Raw genomic sequence first — 21,149 nt, forward strand, 5'->3', positions numbered from 1 at the left:
GACCCTCCACCTGCCCAGGCTAGAGGGGCTGAGAGCAGGCCCTGGACCATGTCCCCGCCCAGGGCAGGTGGAGGGTCCGCAGTTCCCCACAACTGCTCACCAGCTGCTCCCCACAGCTGCTCACCACAGCTACGCACCAGCTGCTGCACCTGGAGGGATCGCAGCCCAACCATGGTAAGAGTCACATGGGCAGCTGTGGGGAGCCACTGACCCTCCACCTGCCCTGGGCGGGGGGCCCGTGGAGGTAGGGACGCAGGCTGGGGATTGCTCTCCATCCCCCCACCCCGGGCAGGTGAAGGGTCTGTGGTGCAACACCCCACAGTTGCCCGGGCTCCCCGGCCAGGGCCTCGTGGGGAAGAGGAGGGGTGGGGACTGTAGCAAAAAGTGGATGGGCCAGGCCTGTGGACTTCCCCTTCCCCAGCCAGAATCCAGAATAACACGTCCACTGCTTTCCCCTCATCCACAGAGCCAGTTATCTCGTCATAGAAGGCAATTAGATTAGTCAGGCATGACTTGCCCTTGGTGAATCCATGCTGACTGTTCCTGATCATCTTCCTCTCCTCTAAGTGCTTCAGAATTGATTCCTTGAGGACCTGCTCCATGATTTTTCCAGGGACTGAGGTGAGGCTGACTGGCCTGTAGTTTCCCGGATCCTACTCCTTCCCCAGCCAGAATCCAGGAGAGACAAAATGGCCCCGTCAGTCCCCTCTCTCCTCCTGGCACTCCACAGTGTGGTGTATGGGTGTGTGGTGGTGGGGAGCACCTGGGTCACCCCCATGCAGCTCCATATTCTGCATAAACAAGCACACACTCATAGGTACTTTAGATTGGGGCCTGCTTGGGCACATGGCCTCCTTTCACAAGCATTAATACCCTCTCCATTCCCACCCCAGCTATCTAGTCTAATCTCCTTCAAAGCACAAGGCAGAGATCCTCATTCAGGGATCCTTGCATTGAGCCCAGTGTGAAGGAAATCTAGTAGGCCTAAATTTCTAGGCCTAAAACTTTGGTCAAGCTAACTGTGTATATAAAGCATAAGAAGAGAGTGAGGAAAATTCCATTAAGGGGCAATTGCAACAGCACAGCTTAAAAAATGTAACCATAACCGTTAGAAGTTAGAAAAACTGTTAACCGCAAAGGAAACACCTGTGAATAATAGGAAAGACTTGTTTTTCCTAAACTCCAAGTAAGGCAAAGCTACTGTTGAAGCTTGCACTATATGCCAAAGAAGGAAAATGCTGTTGAAGGAAGTGGGTTTGGAAAATTGTGGTTTTCAGCAATCGAAGCTCCTGTATTTCTGTTTACGCCAGAGCAGCTCCGGTTGACTCTCCCTGTATAAGCATGCTTGAATGAAAACTGGCCTCAGGTTTGTTCTGAACCAAAACACAACGCTTGGTTAATTTTCCACCACAATCTTGGTGCCATGACTCGGATAGATGGTGACCCCCGAGAGCCGGAGGACCGCGAGCTGTTCCCCACCAGACCCCGGGCCCATCCAAAAAGGTAAGAGACCTTTTGAAATCTCTATATTGGGTTTATGGTGGAGGACCGCCTGTAGGCTCTGGGGCTTCAGTGAGTTGTACGTTCTGTCCAGACTTTTGCTGCCAGACACGCCTGACGCCCTTGGGGTGGGTCAGAGTTCCATCCAGGTTTGGTTTCCCCGGGAAGAGCCATTGAGGCTGGCTGGGCAGGTTGTGGGTAGACCTGGTTCTGTGTGCCAGTGTGAAATGAGTAACGTCGGAAGACCAGAGTGATGAGAGTCACAGGAAGATGCCCAGAGCTCCCTACACAGCAGAGGTGCCTCTAACACAAGCCCTGTGACTCCATCTAGTGGGCATCATGATAAATGCCCCGACCTCGGCAGTTTCCCTCTGCATGGCATGACTGGCGAGGGGTCTGTCTGGGTCTAGGAGTGTGTGATCCCATCCCTTCCATCCTCGGAAGATCTGTTTCCGTACCCTCTTTCCTCCCCTATCTCTGGTTCCTGCCTGGAGGCGGTTATGATAAGCCACTGACTGGTGTGATCACCTGGCCTGAAGTGACAGAGTATGCTGTGCCAGCCGACGCCCTTTGCTGAAAGGGGGCTGTAAGACCGTTGTGGAGGCCCTAAACAGAACCCTCCCTGTATGAGTGTGTTTTGAGTTAAGTACTGGGGGCCGGAGGATCCAAGAGGATTCCCCTCTCGCCAGATACAGATGGGAGCTGGGGAGTCTGAAAGGATCACTGCCCCACGAAAAGGCACACCGGCATACTACATATACGCAAATTATAGTCTTTCACTTGCAAGTTTCTAAAGAAATGGAATTGGTATACCAGGGATGATCTGAAATTACAGTTTCCCTTAGAGGGAAGTTTCAACCTTGACAAGATTGTGCTCCTCAGAGGCCCAATTTTTGCCAATAATATCAGACAATGTCAGTTTAATGCATATTTTGATTGGTATGGGGAAACAGAAAAATGGTGCCGTGAATCTCAAATGAGGAGTCTCAAGGACTCCCAGGAGAAACTTAAAACGCAATTAAAAGGAGAAATTAAGCCTTCCCCAAACCCCGGTTGGCCAGCAGATACCCCTTTATCCTTTAAGGCCTCTCCAAAAAACCCCCACGGCCCCATCCAGAGATGTTGTAGATTTATACTTAGCATATAGACAACCGGCTGCCCCAACATCACCTAGATGGGTGCAGGACCATCCGCCCAGGGAGAACCGGATAGGTAGGTAGATAGTGCAGGTCCATCCACTCAGGGCAGAACAAATAGAGAGGCCGGTAGACCCCACATGCCTCCACCAGAGTACAACCGGGAGGCTGACTCCACTATCCAGGGACCCCTACTCCAAGCAGTAACACCAACATCAGCATCTACTTCACCCCCCTCCCCTGAGTCACCCTCGGATCCCACAGAAAGCCCAATCACTGCCCTAGCAGACGCGGTCCGATACCTATCTGGCCAACTAGATGGACGGATGGAGAATTCACCCAGACCACCGGCATGGAATACTAGGTTACAAAGAACTTTACGATCCTGGGAACCCCCTGTGCCCAGTCCCTGGCCCCTAGTTCCCCACCATGAGGCGACCTTTTCCCTGCGCCAACTTCCAGGCCCAGGTTTAGAGGAGTCAGGCCAGGTGACCCTGGTAACTGTACATGCAACCGTGGTCTCCCACAGATTTGTATAACTTGGTTGAAAAATTCCCTAAAATAAGGGAAGACCCTGTCAAATTCCAAGAATAATTAAGAACAGTCATAAGCTGTTACAACCCTAACTGGGCAGATTTAAATAAACTCCTGAGAGCAGTCCTGCCCAGGGAAACATTAAATCGCCTCCTACAAGAGGCCTGGTGGCTCGACAACGACCAAGGCCAGGATAGGGACTTAAACTCAGACAGAAATAAGCTGTTGGACATGGTACTTAAAATCTGCCCAAGAAAGGCAGATTGGACTAAAATTAGTGCTTGTAGGCAAATTAAAGGAGAAAACCCTGCTGATTATATGCAGCACCTTAAGCAGGTTTTCGAGAGATATTCTGGCATAAATAATACAAAGCGAGATGCTAAACAAGCAGTGGTGGCTGCCTTTGTCCAAGGACTCAATTCACAATTGGGGGACCAATTAAAAATTGGTATTGTGGATTAGGAAGGAAAAAACCCAGGCGAAATTCTAGCAGCCGCCCAGCATTACTACTGTCAGAAAAGAAAAAGGACGACATCGAAGCTAAATTAATGGCCTTCCAGATCCAGAATGTACAAAAACCCCACAGCAACCACCAAATAAGGGGGAAAGGAGGGAGACCCAACAGAGGTCCCCACTGTTCCCCTACTCTGGGGCAAGACAATGATGCCTGTTACTGTTGTGGGCAGATGGGCCATTGGAAAGGTAATTGTCCCAATCATTTTAACCGACCAACTAACCCTGTCTTTTCACTGCAATATTCTTCCCCTGTTCCCTTATGCCCTCAAAGCTGTAAAGATAGCCAGGAGATGGGTGACATCATCGCTCTGCTTGTTCCTTTAAACCAGACGGGACCATATGTAAACTGTGTAATTAATGGCACCCTTACCTCTTGCCTGCTAAGTACCGGTGCCTCGTGATCTACTCTCTGCGCAAGCGATTTCCCTTCCCTCCCAGTAACCTCAGAAATAGTAAATGCAGTGGGAGTGAGCAACCCTCCTATTCCCCATCCCGTCTCTTCACCTCTGACCATTTCTATCAGTCCTCTATCTGTGCACCATGCTTTCCTCCTCAGCCCCTGCTCAACTGTTAACCTTTTGGGAAGAGAAATTTTGCTGTGCAAATTAAACTGTACAATTTATTGCACCCCAGACGGTGTGTATTTGGATGTCCCTGACCCCAGTCAAAATGACGTCTTGGCAGTCCTGCAGTTAAGCGCCCCAGAAGAGGAGACTGACCCCTGCCCTTCCTTGTTGCAAAAGGAATTGCTGGCCAAGGTTCCCCCCGTTTGTGGGCCGAGCATACCAACCAAGTAGGGTGCATCAGGACTGCCCGACCGGTTCAAATTCACCTAGATCCGGCAAAAGATGCTGCCAGGAAGCCCAGCTCCCATCCCTAGCAGCTTGGCCGTTCCCTACCCTGCTGTGCACCAGGCCTGAGCTGCTCTGGGCCAGGACTGCAGAGCCAGCTGTCATCCTGGCCAGTGTAGCCCCAGGTTCCATAAACCTGACCCATGGTCTCCCTCCGCTGACAGGCTCTGAAGAAGGCCTGCCCAGAGACATGGATGCCATGCTGAGGAGCTTGCTGACATCACCTGTCTGAAGGCAGAAACAGCCTCCCTGACTACCCCTGCCATTGGCCCCTCCAGAGAGCAGCCAAAGTGGGTCAGACCAGTGCTCCATCTGCTGCAAGAGCCTCTCTTCTTACAGTGTCTCGTGCCAGAGACCCACGAGGGGACGAAGAGAAGAGGGCAGTTTTGACTGAGTTGCCCCCTCCCCCACCATCCAGCAGCTGGAGGTTTCAGGACCCGCAGAGCATGGGCTCACGCCCCTGACCATCTTTGCTAACAGCCGTTGAGGGACTGATCCTTCATGAACTCATCTCCTTCTTTTGGGAACCTGCTATAGTGGCGTTCTGTTCATTTTTCCTCTGTTCTCTATCCTTCTCCTAATGCTTCCTAACATTCTTCCCTTAGCTGTTTCCACTGCTGCTGCCCATCGAGTGGATATTTTCAGAGAAATATCCACCAGGACTCCAAAATTTCTTTCTTGAGTGAATTTCATCTGCCATTTTCTCGCCCAGTCCCCCAGTTTCGGCAGACCCCTTTGTAAGTCTTCGCACTCAGCTTTGGACTTGACCGTCTGGAGAAAGTTTGGATTGTTTGTCAGTTTTGCCACCTCACTCTTCACCCCCTTTTCCAGCTCATCTGCGGATCAGCACAGGTCCCTCTCCAGATCCTTGAGGGACCCTGCTAGGTACTTGCCTCCAGTGTGAAAACAAACCCTTAACTCCTACCCTCCCTTCCTGATCTCTTAGCCACTCACTGATCCAGGAGAGGCCCTTCCCTCTTCTCCCAGGATTGCTTAGTTTGCTTCAGAGTCTTTGCAGAGGGACCTTGTCAAAGGATTTCTGCACGTCGCCGTCCATGCCGTCCACCGGATCACTCTTGTCCACCTGCTTGTGTGCACCCTCCGAGAATTCTAATAGCTTGGCGAGGCATGATTTCCCTTTCTACAAGCTGTCTGGATGCTTCCCCAGCAGATCCTCTTTATGTATTGCTCTGATAAGTCTGTTCTTTACTAGAGTGTCCACCAATTAGCCTGGTAGTGACGTTAGGCTTGCCAGGCTTGCCTCTTGAGCCTTTTTTTCAAAATCACCATTCCATTAGCTACCCCCTCAGGGCTCTCTACAGAGGCTGACTTAAAGCACTGGTTACAATCCCCTATTAGTCGCGCTGCAGTTTCATATTTGGCTTCCCTCAGAACGCTTCAGTGAATACCATCTGCTCCTGGTGACTTCTTACTGCTTCATTTATCTATTGGGTGCCAAACCTCCTCTCTTGACACCTCAGTGTGGGGCAGTTCCTCAGATTTATCACCTGAAAGGGCCTGGGCCTCTCCCCCACACCCTCTGCAGTGAAGACCAATGGAAAGAAGTCATTGAGCTTCTCCGCAAGGCCATTGTCTTCCCTGAGTGTTCCTTCAGCACCTCCATCATCCAGCAGCCGCAATGACTTTGGGGGAAGCTTTCGGCTTCTGATGTATGTGAAAGAAATTTTGCTGTTCGTTCTGGTGTCTCCAGCTAGATACTCTTCAAATACTTTCTTGGCCTGCCTTATGCTCCCTTTACACTTGACTTGCCAGAGTTCATGCTCCTTTCTATTTTCCTCACTAGGATTTGACTTCCAGTTTTCCAGACTTGCCTCTAACCACCTCTTTGACTCTGCAGTTTCACCGGGGGGCAATTTCTTGGCTCCTCTTACTGTTTTTTTGTTGTTGTTTTAAATTTGGGGTAAACATTTAGTTAGAGGCTCTCTCTATTGTGGTCTTTTTCAATAGTCTCCCTGCAGCTTGACTGAGTCGCGCCCCCCACCCCCCCCCCCACCCCCGTCTGGCAGCTGGAGGTTTTGGGACCCACAGAGCATGGGCTCCCACCCCGATCGTCTCCACTAACAGCTGTTGAGGGACCAATCCTCCACAAGCTCATCTCCTTCTTTTGGGAACCCGCTTATGGTGTTGATATAGTGGCGTTCTGTTAGTTTCTCCTTTATTCTCTATCCTTCTCCTAATGCTTCCTAACATGCTTCTCTCAGCTTTTTCCACAGCCGCCGCTCATCGAGCGGATGTTTTCAGGCCACCAGGATTCCAAAATCTCTTTCTTGATGGGAACAGCTAATTTAGACCGCATCCTTAATTGAGAGGCGTGCTGGGACTCGCGGGTTAAGCCCTGTGGGAAGGGAGAAAGGGGCTTCAGTCTCAGCATGCCTGCCATGGGGCTGAACCCTGAGTCCCAGCGGGGCTGATGCTCCGAGTCCTGGCGTGCCCAGCTGTCCACTGAAAAGGCTCTGGTGGTCCTGGTTTGGACCACAGGCTGCCCATCGACTTCCCCTGGCTTAGGCTCTTGGTAGCTAGGTGTATCTGCCATGCAAGTTTCTTTGGGCAGCTTTTTCCACACTGGGTTAGTTCAGGGGCCTTAGCAAGCCCTTGGGAGATAGCTGGGTACATGCAGGCTCCACAGCACAACAATGGATTTGTCACTCCCTGGCATTCCCGCACTAGAGCTCCTAAGCCTGTGGCTAAGTATAAGATGTCCTCCCTCCTTAGGATCCAGACTGAGTCATTAAATTCAAAACTGTTCAACTCTGTCTTCCCTGGCCACCCCAGAGGGGACTCCAGATGCTTTTTTCCAAAGAGAGTTGGGTGCTGGAGTGCAAACAGCTCTTCTTCATCATTTGATAGGGAAAGGGGGCCTGTACCTTTAAGACTGGTCACTTTCTCTCCAGACATTCCCAGGCAGGTTCACAGAAGCTCTGAGCTGTCTGGAGTGTGCTGCTTGCTGGTGAGTGCCAAGCTTTGCCATTGAATTTCGCCTGCTAGATCCCGCTAGTTTAGGCGGTAACTGGTGCTGGTTATTGCATCTCCCACCCTGGGGATTGTCTGGACTGTTGCTGCTGTATTTTTAAGGAGATTTGTTGTAAACTGTCCCTCCCCACAATTAAGGGGGTGGAAGGAGTCATCAGTGTAGAATGGCAGCAGCTGGGAGCTGAGTGGCCTTGCTGAGAAGGTGCTGAGGCCCTGCCATGTTATAGCTTGGGGGCTGGGGGTGAATGGAATTGGCTCTGCTTGGGACCCCAGATCAGGAAAGTTAGGGTTGCACATTTTGTTAGTGGGCAGCAGCAAGTCACTAGGTATTTGTAAGCCTGGCATCAGTGCTGGTTTAAATCCCATTCCCAGAGTCAGCAGCATTCAGGGGCTGAGACTTTGCAGGTGTTAGGGGCTGCTGTGAAGATGCCCTGTGAGTTTGTCCAGGGTGTGACGTGAGACAGCAGCTGGTGGAATCTGGCCGGCATGCAGATTACGGCTGTGCGGATGCTGCTGTGGGCACCATGGTTGCCATTTGGGTTTGGGGTCCATCATGAACACATAAATTCTCCATGGTCTGGTCTGTGATGGGCCAGAGCTATGCCACCAGTGCTCACTTGTTTCAAAGAGAGGGTATTTGTGTTGCATGCCTGAAAAGAGATGCAGCTAGCTCCCTCTTCGTCATGGCTGGAGATGCCTTGAGCCACTGGCACATTTAGAACTGACCCTGGAGTCCTGTCCAGATCATGCCCCAGAGGCCAGTGGCTGTGATTCTAAATCGCCAAGTGGGGCTGGAGCCACCCTGGTGCCAGCTGTGGTGTAATTCACACTTCCCTGATAGAGGAAACATGGCAGCGATGCTGCCCTTCATCAGAGCTCCCAACAGGACCAAGGCTGGGGGTCTGTGGGAGCCCCACTGGTGCAGTGGCTGAGAGGAGGGACCCAGTGTGCCCCGGCCGTGCCCAATTCCACCACTCCCTCCCTGTGTGACGGACCTGTGCCAGGGCCTGCATTAGCAAAGGGGACAGCATGGACCCTAGGCGTCAGTGGGTTGAACGGCTCCTTTGGGTCAAGCTAACCTGTCATTTTGCAGCTGCATCCTGCCTGTGGCTGATGTTCAGTGTTTGCTGTGTCAGCTAAGGGCATCATGCTCGTAGCAGTGCAGAGCCCTTCCTGCTCCTCACTATGCTCAGGGGGTTACACCAGCAGTGAGCTTGCCCGGTGCTGCTGTTCCATGCTGAATGCCTTTCCTTACAGATTTGATTTGATTTGATTATAAACTAGAATGATATCAAATCAACGTGGCACACGTTAAGTGGATTAAAACTGGCTAACTAATATATATGAAAATGTCTTTGTGAATGGGGAATCACGCCCCACTTAGAGCGGGTGTGTTTTTAGTGCAGGGTCCCGTCAGTTCCTGGCCCTATGCTATTTAACATTTTTATGAATGACTTGGAAGAAAACATAAAATCATCACTGATAAAACTTGCAGATGGCAAAAAGATTGGGGTAGTGGTAAATGATGAAGAGGACAGGTCACTGCTACAGAGTGATCAGGATCAGAGCCCTGCAGTGGGACCGGGGTCCCGCGGCCCACAAAGGACCCATGGCCATAACAGTGGCAGTGGGTAAAATGTACTTTGCTGTGGGTGGGACTGGGGTGGGGCAAAAAAAAACAGATTGCGGGAATTTGTGGGGAAATCCTGAATCTCTCATTGGTTTGTCATAAATCGAATTTCAGCAATGTCAAGCAAGTTTTCTTTTTTTTAAATAAAGGTTTTAATACTTAAATTTATGCAAGGGATTGAAAGAGGTTAGATGTCTATTATAACAAGAGTTAAAGTATTTTTACATGGTTTAACCAAGTTTTGTTTTATTCTTTTAGTAGTAAAATTGTGTCTGAATTTCATTTCTATACATAATATATTAACTGACTGTTTTTGGTTGTTTTTTTAGTAGCAAAAAACTCGGTCTCTCAGGGTTTGTGGAATCGAAGGTTTCTGTGGGTGGGAGCACAATAAAAATGCAAGAAACAATGAGGGAGCGGGTGGGAGTGGGTGTTTTGGGGCAGAATGGGAGCGGGATTAAAAAAATAGTCCCACACAGGTAGTGTGACCAGATGTCCCGATTTTATAGGGACAGTCCCAATTTTTGGGTATTTTGCTTATATAGGCTCCTATTACCCCCCACCCCCTGTCCCGATGTTTCACATTTGCTGTCTGGTCACCCTAAACGCAGGGCTGTACTCTGAATTGCTTGATAAACTGGGTGCAAGCAAACAACATGCATTTTAATACAGCTAAATGTAAATGTATACCTCGAGGACCAAAGAATGCAGGCCACACTTACAGGATAGGAGAGTTGACCCTAAGAAGGAGTTGGGGGTCATGGTGGAGAATCAGCTGCACATGAGCTCCCAGTGCAATGATGTGGCCAAAAGAGCAAACAGCATCCTTGGATACATAAACAGGGGAATCTCGAGTAGGAGGAGAAACGTTGTTTTAGGGCTGTCAAGCAATTAATCGCACTGTTAAACCATAATCGAATACCATTTATTTAAATATTTTTGGAAGTTTTCTACATTTTCAAATATACTGATTTCAGTCACAACACAGAATACAAAATGTACTTCAGATTTATTTTTGATTACAAATATTTGCACTGTAAAAAAACAAAAGAAATAGTATTTTTCAATTCACCTAATACAAGTACTGTAGTGCAATCTCTTTGTCATGAAAGTTGAACTTACAAATGTAAAATTATGTACAAAAAAAACCTGCATTGAAAAATAAAACAATGTAAAACTTTAGAGCCTACAAATCCACTCAGTCCTATTTCTTGTTTAGCCAGTTACTCAGACAAACAAGTTTGTTTACATTTGTGGGAGATAATGCTGCCCGCTTCTTATTTACAATGTCACCTGAAAGTGAGAAAAGGTGTTTTCATGGCACTGTTATAGCTGGCGTTGCAAGCTATTTACGTTCCAGATGTGCTAAAGATTCATATGTCGCTTCATGCTTCAACCACCATTCCAGAGGACATGCATCCAATGCTGATGATGGGTTCTGCTCAGTAACGATTCAAAACAGTGCAGACCAATGCATGTTCATTTTCATCATCTGAGTCAGATGCCACCAGCAGAAGGTTGATTTTCTTTTTTAGTGGTTCAGGTTGTGTAGTTTCCGCATCGGAGTGTTGCTCTTTTAAGACATCTGCAAGCGTGCTCCATATCTCATCCCTCTCAGATTTTGGAAGGCACTTCAGATTCTTAAACCTTGGGTCAGGTGCTGTTGCTGTCTTTAGAAATATCACATTGGTACCTTCTTTGCATTTTGTCAAATCTGCAGTGAAAGTGTTCTTAAAAGGAACAACATGTGCTGGGTCAGCATCTGAGACTGCTAGAACATGAAATATATGGCAGAATGCGGGTAAAGCAGAGCAGGGGACATACAATTCTCCCCCCCTCCAAGGAGTTCAGTCACAAATTTAATGAATGCATTATTTTTTTAATGAGCATCGTCAGCATGGAAGCATGTCTTCTGGAATGGTGGCTGAAGCATGAAGGTGCATATGAGCGTTTAGCAGATCTGGCATGTAAATATTTTGTGACACTGGCTACCACAGTGCCATGCAAATGCCTGTTCTCACTTTCAGGTGACATTGTAAATAAGAAATAGGCAGAATTATCTCCTGTAATTGTAAACACACTTGTGTGTCTTAGCGATTGGCTGAAAAAGAAGTAGGACTGAGTGGACTTGTAGGCTCTGAAGTTTTACATTGTTTTGTTTTTGAGTGCAGTTATATAACAAAACAAAATTTACATTTGTAAGTTGCACTTTCATGACAAAGAGATTGCACTACAGTACTTGTATGAGGTGAATTGAAAAATGCTATTTCTTTTGTTTATCATTTTTACAGTGCAAATATTTGTAATAAAAATAATAATATAAAGTGAGCACTGGACACTTTGTATTCTGTGTTGTAACTGAAGTCAATATCTTTTAAAATGTAGAAAAAATCCCAAAATATTTAATAAACTTCAATTGAGAGTCTATTGTTTAATAGTGTGATTAAAACTGCGATTAATCACGATTTATTTTTTTTAATCAATCGCGTGAGTTAACTGCGATTAATCAACAGCCCTAGTTGTTTTATCTCTGTGTTTGGCACAGGTGTGACCACTGCTGGGCTCCTGGGTCCAGTCTGGCATGCACAATTCCAGAAGGATGGGGATACATTGGAGAGGGTTCAGAGAAGAGCCCTGGGAATGATGAAAGAGTTAGAAAACCTGCCTTTGAATGATTGAGCTCCAGGAGTCAGTCTATTGAGCTTAACAAAGAGAAGGCTACGGGGTGACTTGATCCCAGTCTGTGGGGACGTGCAACTCGGCCGAAGCATCTGTGAGCACCTATATGGGGAACAAAGATTTAATACTGGGCTCCTCAGTCTAGCAGAGAAAGGTCTAACACCGTCCCAGGGCTGGATGTTAAAGTTAGAGAAATTCTGACTCGAAATAAGGCAGACATTTTTAACGGTGACAGTAATTAACCACTGGAACAACTCACCAAGGGTCCTGGTGGATTCTCCATCACTGGCAATTTTGAAATCAAGACGGGATGTTTTTCTGAGTGATCTGATGTAGGAATTATTTGGGGGTAGTTCTCTGGTCTGTGTTACATAGGAGGTCAGACCAGATGATCACGATGGAATCTATGAATGAGTTGCTGTGTGAGATGCGGCATGTGGGACTTTAGATTGAAAGCACAGAGGCTTCGGCCAAGTTGCACGTCCCCTCTCTAGCCATCGGCCAGCTAGTTCAGGGGATTGCCATGTGTGGCCTCTTCCCAACTCCCCCACCTGCCTCCCTTTGGCCTGGGGGATCCCCTAAGGGGTGGGACAGGAGCCTGATCTCCTGTGGCTCGTTCATGCCTGGGCCTTGCTGCTGAGACTGCTAGGGAGAGGCTGACCAGTGCCAGCTGGGACAGTAGCTTTGGGTGTGTCCCCACAGCCTCTGGGAGGTATGATTCTCAGCTCTGGTCTATGTAGACGTGTAGCCCTGCCGAGGCTAGTGCCTAAAATTGCAGTGGGGCTGCGGTGGCACGTGTGGTGACTCAGGCTAGCCACCCAAACACGGTCCCACCAGGCCCCCGGAGTACGTGTGCAGGCAGCTAGCCTGAGCAGCTGCCTGGCCGCTGCGGCCACACTGCTATTTCTAGGTGCTGGTGGTGTTTGTCCACCTGTGCCGGGGATCACACCTCCCAGCCGCTGTGTAGACAGACACACCCGTTGAGATGTAGCCCCATCAGGAAACTAACTGATGCTAACAAACCATTCAGCATTGACCGATGGACACCCTAGGGATAATGTGGGGTGACATTGATGGACAGGTTTGACCTAGAGATCAGCCAATCCACTCTGCCAGCCAAGCCCCTCATTTGGCTTCTTCAAACTCGACAGTGCTGTAATGGCGTTTTGCATTATCTAGTTCTGTTGCTCTTGTTGGCATATTAGATTCCCTGCAGTGTTTGAACTGTGAGTGGGGATTTGGGGACCTGATACGTTCTCTGTATATACACTGAAGGAGAGCAGATGGTTTTGTATCTAGCCCAGCTTTGGGCATGGTGTCCTGCTGTGACTACAGGAGTTTTTGTGAATCTAGCATAGTTGGCATAATTCAGTCATTCTGGAAAGTTCTTTCTTCCCTTACAGAAGAACCAAGGACCCTCTCTGCAGCTAGAAATCCCTTTTCTTTTGGAACATCAGATGGATTCTTCACTCAATCGATCAATTAATGTAGCCAGATTTTGTTTCTAATCATGGCAAACTTCAAAAGCTTATTTTAGCCTGTAGTATCCTTGCACACGGAGGAACTTTTGAGTCAAGAGGATATGGTTCAAAGACCCCAATCCTACAACTGCAAGGGGGCTCCATGGGGACACAGGATCTGTGCAAATGTTGCTGCAGGATTGTAGGAAATATTGGATTATTCCAGTATTATAGGAAATCATGTCAGCCATGGGAATTAGGAACACAAAGAAAATGCATTCCATAAGGCTGCAAAGTTGTCAAACCAAAAACATCTGAAAAGCTGCCTAGCAGTCTGAGCACAGGACTAGGAATCAGACACTAGAAAATGCTGATTTGCTATGTTATTTTGGACATGTCTCTGTCTGTTTCTTCAGCGTCACTGGCCACATCTACACTAATGAGCTTACAGATGCACAGCCGTGCGGCTGTAAGATTGCTCATTTAGCCACTCTATGCCAAAGGGAGAGAGAGTGCTCTGGTTGACATAAAACTACCTCAATGAGCAGCTAGCTGTGTCAGCAGGAGACGCTCTCCCACCAATACAGTGCTGTGTACACTACCATTTATGCCGGCAAAACCCACATCCCTCGTGGGGTGTTTCTTTCACGTCCTTGAGCGACATAAGTTTTACTGACACAAATGGTAACATAAACATGGCCTAAGAATACCTGAGTTGCCCTCCCACCCTAACAGAGATGTTATAACAAATAATTTAGGCATAAAACAGAGAGGAAAGGGGAAATGGTTTCAATCTGAAACTGAAATTTACAACAAAACTGTTCGTCACCAGAGCAAGAAGCTTTAAAAATAAGGCCTTCAAATGAGGCACTGTAAAGCTACTAAGATTGTGAGTGTTCCAGTGAAACAAAACTTAAGGGGAGAGCGATAGCTCAGTGTTTTGAGCATTGGCCTGCTAAACCCAGGGTTGTGAGTTCAATCCTTGAGGGGGCAATTTAGGGATCTGGGGCAAAAATTGGGGATTGGTCCTGCTTTGAGCAGGGGGTTGGACTGGATGACCATCTGAGGTCCCTTCCAACCCTGATATTCTGTGATTCTATGAAACCACCCTAACTCAGTTGTAGTTAGACATACATATTCCAACCAAAGCAAGGAATTACCTACTGCTGGGGAACTGCCGAATTTACCATGCAAACTCTGTAAATAAACACTTCTGAATAAATCTGAAAGGAAACTCATTAACCCGCACAGTGAGAGTGGAATGTACAGGTCACTGTGGAAGTTAATGTAAAGTGAAGGTTAATTTCAGTGCCCAGGGGAGTAAATTATCCAAATGGAATCTCCTGGGCTGGGAGCAGAGAGAGACACACTTGTCCACTCCCCACACTTAACTGCTCCTCACCCCACGGTGGCTTTCCTGCCTCTGGAAGTGGAAGCAGAGGGACTCCAGAGGGGCTGCCTTGGTCAAAGGCTCTGGGCAGCTAAATCGGGAAATGATTGCAAACTCCTAGTGCTGAAAGTGTTCATGCCATTTTTCTTCTCTTTCTCTGCATTGCCTTGTGGGGCCTGTGCTAAGGCATAACATTCCTGGTTCAGAACTGCAGGGCAGATGTCATGCTAGAGAGATCAAGGAGGGAAGTGGAAAGTGCTCTGGTTAGATTTCGCTAGTTAGTCTGGGTGGTTTTCAGTGCTAAAGTTCACGTTGACAAGAGCTGGGCAGGCTGTCCTAGTTAATGCCATGACTAGGCTTCTCCCTTCTGGCTGTTCTCCATGTGTTAGGAAACCTCTTTGTTGCTGATGGAAAATACCCAGCATGGGGCTGCTAGAACTGAACAGTATGGAGCTGGTTTGCTGCATCGATGCCTCTGACTGGATTCCTGTTAATTATTACTAAGCAGGTGCCCCGATGGTTCCATAGATTTCAAAATGAATGGTGTTTGGGGCAAGGGGGTGCAAAGGGGAGGTGTCTCCAGTTCCCACTGCAAGGGGCCTGGAAGAGGCTTAGCGCCATGTACGACTGGACCCAACACAATACTGTTTCAGGTTTCTTCCCCGGCATTTTGTGCTGTCTGGTTGCATGGGCCCGATCCTGCCAGGTGCTGACAGACAGAGTTGAGGAAAGGGCTGATGATTTGGGGTCCCTTGGTTCCTGGGAGCAGAACTGGAGATACTTGAGCCTGATCTTATGATTCCCACTGAGCTGAGGGTGCTTAGGACCTAGATGACATGATTTTCGTTTCCTTGGCGTCTCCACAGCAACTATTTCCTGACTTGTTATTTATTGGGTTGGTTGGGCTGGGCCCCCTTCTGACATGATCCCCCCCTTCGAAAGCTGCTAGGCAGGCTGCTTTAAGAGCCAGTGCCCTTTTGTGACTGTCCTGTTCTTCCTTTCTTTTTCCTCTTAAAAAAAGTTCTGCAGTAAAAAACGGAGTGAGGAGGCTCTGTCTGAGACCGAGGAGTTTCTAGGGTACCGGCAGTGGCATGTGAGGCAAACATCGTCTTCTCTTTGGGTGTAAATTGCTCTGACTGGGGGGAGCCGCTGACTCACCCAAGTGGAAGACCAAATAATGCAGATTTGACAGAGCCAGGGCAAAGAAGGGACATTCTGGACCCCACCGTGCTGCAAAGCTGCCTGGGGCATGTGGCTGTCTGGCTAAGCGCTCTCGGGATGGCAGCTTTGGCCTCAGTTGGTGGAATTCCAGAGCCCAGAAGAGTTTCATGCAGACCTTATGCCAGCTCAGCCCTCCCCAACCTAACTGCACAGCTCAGGGCTTACGTTCCCTATAGGCTGAGCCACATCACATTGTCCATTGATAATTTTGCTTGCAAACTGGACAAATGTGCATGGAAGACAATATGCTGAGACCTCCAAGCTTGTTGTCGGGGCTGGGGCAGGAGGAATACAGCTGTTCCTAGATGCACTATTGAATGCTGGTTAGTTGCAGTGTGATGCTTGGTGTGAACCCGTGGGGTTTCTTGAGAATGGTAATGAAACATGTCAATGCTGCTGATGGCAAAATTGGAGCCATCAACACCCCTGGGCTAAGACAAGAGTGAAATCAGCCAGTGCACACAGCAGTCTGGGAGCCCTCAGCTTTAGCTGCTGCCCTTCGTTCTGGAAGTGCTAAGGTGAAGTGTGACTAATATCTGAAGGGTGCCTTACTCAGAGCGCTAGAGACTGAAACTCTTACCTCACTATATTACGGTAGCAATGCAGACTCCTCCCCACTGATGTACCCAATCCTGTCTGGCTTAGGAGAAAGCACTTCAGTGTCTACGGCCTTATTGAAGTCAGTGGCAACCTTCCCATGAACTTCAATGGGGCCAGGATCTCAGCCCCAGTCTCTGGCCTCCCTGCTGAGATGCCAGGGAGGATGTGGACTCTTCTGGTGGCCTTGTCCTGGGATACCTGCCCCTAAGAAAGGGACTTGACCCCTCTTGCTCATTCACACAACCCATCAGACAGCTGGAATGGCCAGAGGAGCAGGGTCAGTGAGGCTGCCTGACACTTCCCATTCTAACCTCCTGTTTTCAGTTTTCAGTTGCTGATAACTCAGACAAGTGTTAACCTGCTGAGCTAAAACGCATGCTGTCTGGGGACTGCCTCGAGCTGTATGCTTTCGGACAGTGTGGTCACTCCAACGGTTTGGCCAGCCTTGAGACGGTGGTGCTGGCTGGATACAAACCTTTAGTCTGACTTGGTTTTAAACAGCTCTAGAACCTCAGGGGTTGGGAAGAGGCCATTGGAATTTGGCCAGGTGACCATGCTGGTATCTGAGCGGTGCCTATGACACCCACCCCCATCTCTGAGGGACAGAGAATCGCTGCCTCTTGAGGCTCGTGGCCTCGTTCTGCGTGGGTGGCACCTGCCAGGCCGTCGGGCGCTGCACCGATACAGAGCACAGAGATGGCCCCTGCTCCCCAGAGTTCACAATCTACGTCTCAAACCAAACAAACAAACAAACAACAACACCGACAACAAAGACAGGTGAACCCAACCAGCCAGAGAGCGGAGTGCACGAACCAATGAGGATACAGGTCAACGTGACCGGCAGTGGTCTCAGCTTCCCAGCTGCTTGTATTGCTGGCTATGAGTGCATGTATTCTGGAGATTAAAAGCTCTGGAGAAAGGCTCCCTGCTGGGAAGAGAGGCTCTGTACGTCTGACTACAGACAGGAGCGGCAAGTTTGTATAATTTTTGGTGGTGCCCAGAACGAGTCCAAGTCCCACCCTTCCACACACACACACATACACCTGCCTAAGGCTCTGGGAGGGAGTTTGGGTGCAGGGTGTAGGCTCTGGGCTGGGGCAGGGGGTTAGGGTGTGGGAGAGGGTGACGGGTGCAGCGCTTACCCTTGGGCAGCTCCCAAAAGCCACCCGCACACCCCTCTGGCAGTGGCTTCCAGGTGGGGGGGGGGCAAGGGGTCTCCGTGCACCGCTGCCTGCAGGCATCACCCCCGCAGCTCCCATTGACAGCAGTTCCCAGCCAATGTGAGCTGCGGAGTCGGCGCTTGGGGTGGGGCAATGCACAGAGCCACCCCCCGGGGAGGTAGGGCCGTTCCGGCCTCTTCCAGGAGTGGTGCGGAGTGAGGCCGGGCAGGAAGTTGCCTTAGCCCCGCTGTGCTGCTCTGGGTGGCAGGGGTGCTGGGAGCCCCCAGGCCCTTTTAAATCGCCTGGGGGCAGCAGGCAGGCCGGGGAACATGCCGGGGGAGGCACATGGCGACAGCAGGTAGGGCCGAGGGAGAAACCCGGACCTGAACATTGGTGGATCTGGGCCTCTGGTCCCTGAATATTCCTGGAGGTCCAGGTCCTCACCGCCCCTGACTACAGAATAGTGTGATGGGGCCCCTCTAGCGGCTACAGCATCTCCTAATTGCTAGCTCTCGTCCACTGTGACCAGCCCTGGCAGTTCAGTGTGTGTGCCCAGCCAGGTGTGCGTGTGCCCAGCCAGGTGTGCGTGTGTCCAGCCAGGTGTGCCCAGCCAGTCTGAACCAGCACAGCTAGACCCTCAGGGTTTGCAGAGGATCCTTTTCCCGAGCAGAGCTGTGATCTGGCCAGCCCCTATCCCAGGACACCTCTTCACACACACCTGAAGTTCATGGAATTCCTGCTCTGACGGCCCTGGTTCCAGAGGCCTGAGCCCTCTCCTCTGAGTGCTGCTGCTAACTGTGGAAAAAATATAAATTCTGGGACCAACAGCACGAATGGCCAACAGATCTTCTGTGTCCAGAACTACCTGGGGCATGATTGATAGCAATCAGTGCTGCATCTCTCAGGCGGCGCTATTACAAATTGGCTCAGTTGACTGGAGAGGCAGTTAAATCTTAGAGAAATCCTCAGGGTTATTTGTGTAGCAGCGTCCAGCTTCCTGCGCCGGGGGTACGGTGCCGCGGGGCCAGTGTAGACACCCTGGTCGATGACAGCGCTGTGATTGGCCTCTGGAAGGTGCCCCACAATGCCTGTTCTCACCTCTCTGGTCATCGGTTTGAACTCCACTGCCCTGCCCTCAGGTGACCAACCGTCAGGCCCACCCCGGACATTCCTTGGGAATTTTGAAAGTCCCTGTCCTGTTTGCTCGGTGACACGTGCAGTGGTCTCAGCACGTCTTTCCAGGTGGCCAGGCCTGCTCCACGCACCAGGCGATCCCCCGCTTGGAGCAGTGCCGAGCTGCTGGACCTCATCGGCATTTGGGGAGAGGAGGCTGTCCAGTCCCAGCTGCGCTCCAGCCATAGGAATTATGATATCGATGGGCAGATTTCACGATGCATGACAGGAAGGGGCCATGACCGGGACACACTGCAGTGCAGGGTCAAAGTGAAGGAGCTGCGGAACGCCTACCACAAGGCGCGAGAGGCAAACCGCTGCTGCGGTGCTGCGCCCACGAGCTGCCGGTTCTACAAAAAGCTGGATGTGATACTTGGTGGCGAGCCCACCTCCACTGCGAAGGCCCCTATGGATACTTCATTGACTCGTGTGCCAGTCGAGAGTGGGCTGAACCAGGAGGAGGAATCTTGGACAGGGAGGGGAGGGGGACCCAGAGGCAGAAGACGACTCGGAGGGCAGAGGTGCATGCAGCCAGGAGTTCTCCTCTAACCCGGAGGAGGCTAGCCAGGCACAGCTGTCTGAGCTTGGCAAAGCACAAACAGGAGAGGAGGCCCTTGGTAAGTGGCTTTGATTTTGGGAATCGCTGAAGTGCGTTGTTGGGGGCAGGAGGGTTGCAGAAAGCAGGCTTGTGTCTGTATGATGCACGTACCACCACATGCCTAGTCTGAGCGGTGGAACAGGATCTTGATTGACTCCTTCACTTCATGGGAATCTGCCTCAGAGATCTCCACGAAACTGTCATGGAGATACTGGGCAATCCGCTGCTGCAGGTTCTTTGGCAGAGCTGCTTTGTGTCTTGCTCCATTAAGGGTAACTTTCCCATGCCACTCTGCCGTCACTGGGGGGGCGAGGGGACCATTACTGCACACAGGTGAGCCGCATAAGGGCCAGGGCGGAAGCCGCAGTCTTGGAGAAGACCCTTCCTTGATTCCCTGCTCACCTGCAGCAGCGAGAGATCTTCCATAATGAACACAGCTGGTGGAAAATGTGGGGACACTAATGTCTATAAAGCCCCGCGTACAGTGCTGGCTCTCCCCAAGAGCCATGTGCCCAGGGTACAGTACGGCCCTGGAACACTGATGTCCCCGCCCCACCATTTTGGGGGTCTTGTGGCTCTTGTGTGCTTGCCTGGGGTCAGCCAGTTAGTGACAGGTATGTGAATAGTGGCTGTGTTTTAAATCACTGAATCAGCGTCTCTGTGTTGCAAACAATACTGCTTCAGTAAAACGGTGCATTTTGGCTTCACAGAGATGACCATGGGTGCCCAGCCTCCCTCTTTGTTATCACCGGCGGAACGGCCGCACAGAATGAGAAAGCGGCCAGGAAGAACTAAAGAGGACTTTCTGCGTGAGGTCACGATGCACTCCGCGGCGGAAAAGCAGGAATTGAAGGAGTGGCGGGACAGCGAGAAGAGGGACCGAAAGCACAAGGTGCCCCAGAACGAAGCCACAGAGCGGCTCTTGAATGTTATGAAGCACCAAGCGGACACGCTCCAGGTGCTACTAGCACTGCAAACCGAGCAGCTCCGCGCCCGCCCTCCCCTGCAGCCGCTGTCGCAAAACTCTTTCCCACGAGCCCCCCCCGACGCTGCCAACACGTCCTTAACAACCTCCTGGCTCCAGTCTGTAGCCGCTGCATTCCACTCCTGCCCCATCACAGTCCAGCCCTGCAGACTCCCGGTACCCACTGCACTCAACACCCGTCCCTCTGCAGTTTAGCCCTGCTGAAATATAGTACCCGCTGCACTGTACTCCAAAGCAGAAGGTTGGATAGGATACCTTGACATACAGAAATCTTTAACTGTCCTGGGATCCCACCTCCTCCTGGGACCCTCCCTTCCACCAACCCCCCACAGTGCTGATGTGTTTTTTTGTTTGTCTCTCTCCTCCGGTTGTTGTTTTTTAATAAAATAATTGTTTTGGTTGAAAGCAAACAGAGCCCTGCAAAGCAACAGGCAATTTTCGTAAACCTTCGTAGTGCATTGTCTGCACCCGTCGCAATCACCTCCTAGCATTACAAGTACTGCACTCCCGAGCATAGCAACAAATATTAGTGGCTTTCAGCTTCAAATTGCTGCTTCAAGGCATCCCTGATCCTTATGGCCCTGCACTGCGCGCCTCTAATAGCCCTGGTCTCTGGCTATTCAAATTCAGCCTCCAAGCACTGAGCCTCAGCGGTCCAGCCCTGAGTGAAGCTTTCACCCTTCCCGTCACAAATATTATGGAGCGTACAGCACACGGCTATAACC

The 21,149-nt window shown here is 50.2% G+C and overlaps 1 protein-coding gene and 1 long non-coding RNA gene across 2 annotated transcripts in view; both read left to right on the top strand.

Moving 5' to 3' along the window:
• The first annotated feature begins 302 nt into the window (after positions 1–302).
• LOC144929505 (regulator of G-protein signaling 3-like) overlaps positions 303–21,149 on the top strand; it is an 80,124-nt gene continuing 59,277 nt past the window's right edge. Inside the window, exons 1-2 of the mRNA XM_078849093.1 lie at positions 303–621; positions 1,316–1,503. Coding sequence (XP_078705219.1) covers positions 1,437–1,503 — 67 coding nt within the window. The 5' untranslated portion in view covers positions 303–621; positions 1,316–1,436. The remainder of the gene's footprint in view (positions 622–1,315; positions 1,504–21,149) is intronic.
• Positions 17,615–20,834, top strand: LOC140899400 (uncharacterized). Its single transcript, XR_012155307.2, has 2 exons — positions 17,615–19,458; positions 20,150–20,834. It is a non-coding gene; the product is annotated as an uncharacterized LOC140899400 (long non-coding RNA).

Source organism: Lepidochelys kempii, chromosome 16 (assembly GCF_965140285.1).
Source record: "Lepidochelys kempii isolate rLepKem1 chromosome 16, rLepKem1.hap1, whole genome shotgun sequence".
In the NCBI taxonomy this organism is placed as follows: Eukaryota; Metazoa; Chordata; order Testudines; family Cheloniidae; genus Lepidochelys; species Lepidochelys kempii.